Raw genomic sequence first — 1315 nt, 5'->3', positions numbered from 1 at the left:
TTAACATTTCAAATACAAATATGTTGGTTTCTTTGTTTTTATTTTAGAAATGCACATGTGTGTAGATGTGTGTTGTCACTCAGCTTCTACTTACTAATCGTGGATGGAGTAGCCCTGACCGCTATGATAAAAAAAAACTCAGGTTGAGGGTGAACATATAAGAGAGAAATAAAACCTGGCATTACCACACCGTCCATCTTTAAAATGTATAAATCAACCTTAAACAGGTTGAGGTTATCAGGTGAAGACTTCACTTTGGGACACAGCGCATTACAAAGGCTGTCACAGCAAATACTGCAGCTATTTGCATACAGTATTCAAATGAATTCAAATAAAAATATGTGTTGGTCTTTTTATTTTTCAGAAATGCATATTTGTGTAGATGCATGTTTTTGCTCAGCTTTTACTCACCACAACCAATTGGAGCCAAAAGAAACACTATGCAAAAAAATAAAAGAAAAAAAATATCAGCCTGAATATTATTAGAGAAAAAGAAAAACAAAACACTGTCGATCTTTAAAATGTATAAATCAACCTTAAACAGACTGAGGTTATCAGGTAAGTCTTCACTTTGGGACACAGCCCATTACAAAGGTTATCAAAGCTATTTGCATACAGTATTGTATATTTACCATTTCAAAAAAAGTTAAAAACAGAAATGTTTTTTTGGATATATATATATATTTTTTGAAATGCACAGATGTAAAATGATTTTTTTTTAAAAGGTCCAGAGATTTAATGTCTTACTTTTTAACATTCATAGGCTGATATGCAAATATAACACAATACAAAAACACTGTTTAAAATACACTGTTTTTTTCTCCTGTCAATATCTTGAATAACTGTACCATATTTTTGCTACTGAATCTCATTTTGCTTTAACCAACCTTTTTAAAAAAAAATCTGTACAACGTCTGGATCCTGTTAACTGACTCTGATAGTCTGCTCTTCTAGTTATCATTGTACTCTTTTCATTCAAGTTCAGCTTTCTTCATCTTCAAACTGTGTTTGAGTATTTTAGTTAAAAAAACAAACAAAAAAAACAACTCACGGGCTGTTGCAATATTTCTGCGCACAAGAGGTCCCTGAATCACTTCACTGTTGTCTTTGTTGACAGCAATGAAGGCAGTGAACGAACTGCTCACTCCTGATTCGACACTGAGCTGCACCACCTTCTCCTTCACTCCTCCATCTTGCTGTCCTCTGTGCTCTCTCTCCTCCATCTCCAGGGAGCGAATGAGAGTCTGAGCACCCAACCTGTGAACTGTTAGTCTGCAGGCAAGAAGGAAAACACACAGAATCATATGTCATATGT

General features: G+C 34.5%; 1 protein-coding gene across 1 annotated transcript; it reads right to left on the bottom strand.

The window, feature by feature from the left end:
• Positions 1-28: 28 nt before the first annotated feature.
• Positions 29-1272, bottom strand: LOC102210631 (von Willebrand factor A domain-containing protein 5A-like; the record flags this gene model as incomplete). The annotated part of the gene is made up of 3 exons (XM_005755754.1): positions 29-121; positions 412-438; positions 1052-1272. Coding segments are annotated over 3 exons (283 nt in total), but the record flags the coding sequence as incomplete, so codon positions are not given.
• Between the last annotated feature and the right edge of the window lie 43 nt (positions 1273-1315).

The sequence above is a fragment of the Pundamilia nyererei genome, unplaced genomic scaffold, assembly GCF_000239375.1.
Source record: "Pundamilia nyererei isolate P.nyererei 1_Seehausen unplaced genomic scaffold, PunNye1.0 scaffold02906, whole genome shotgun sequence".
NCBI lineage: Eukaryota > Metazoa > Chordata > Actinopteri > Cichliformes > Cichlidae > Pundamilia > Pundamilia nyererei.
The sequence above is the reverse complement of the archived record's forward strand: the minus strand, read 5'-3'. Positions and strand labels throughout refer to the sequence as shown.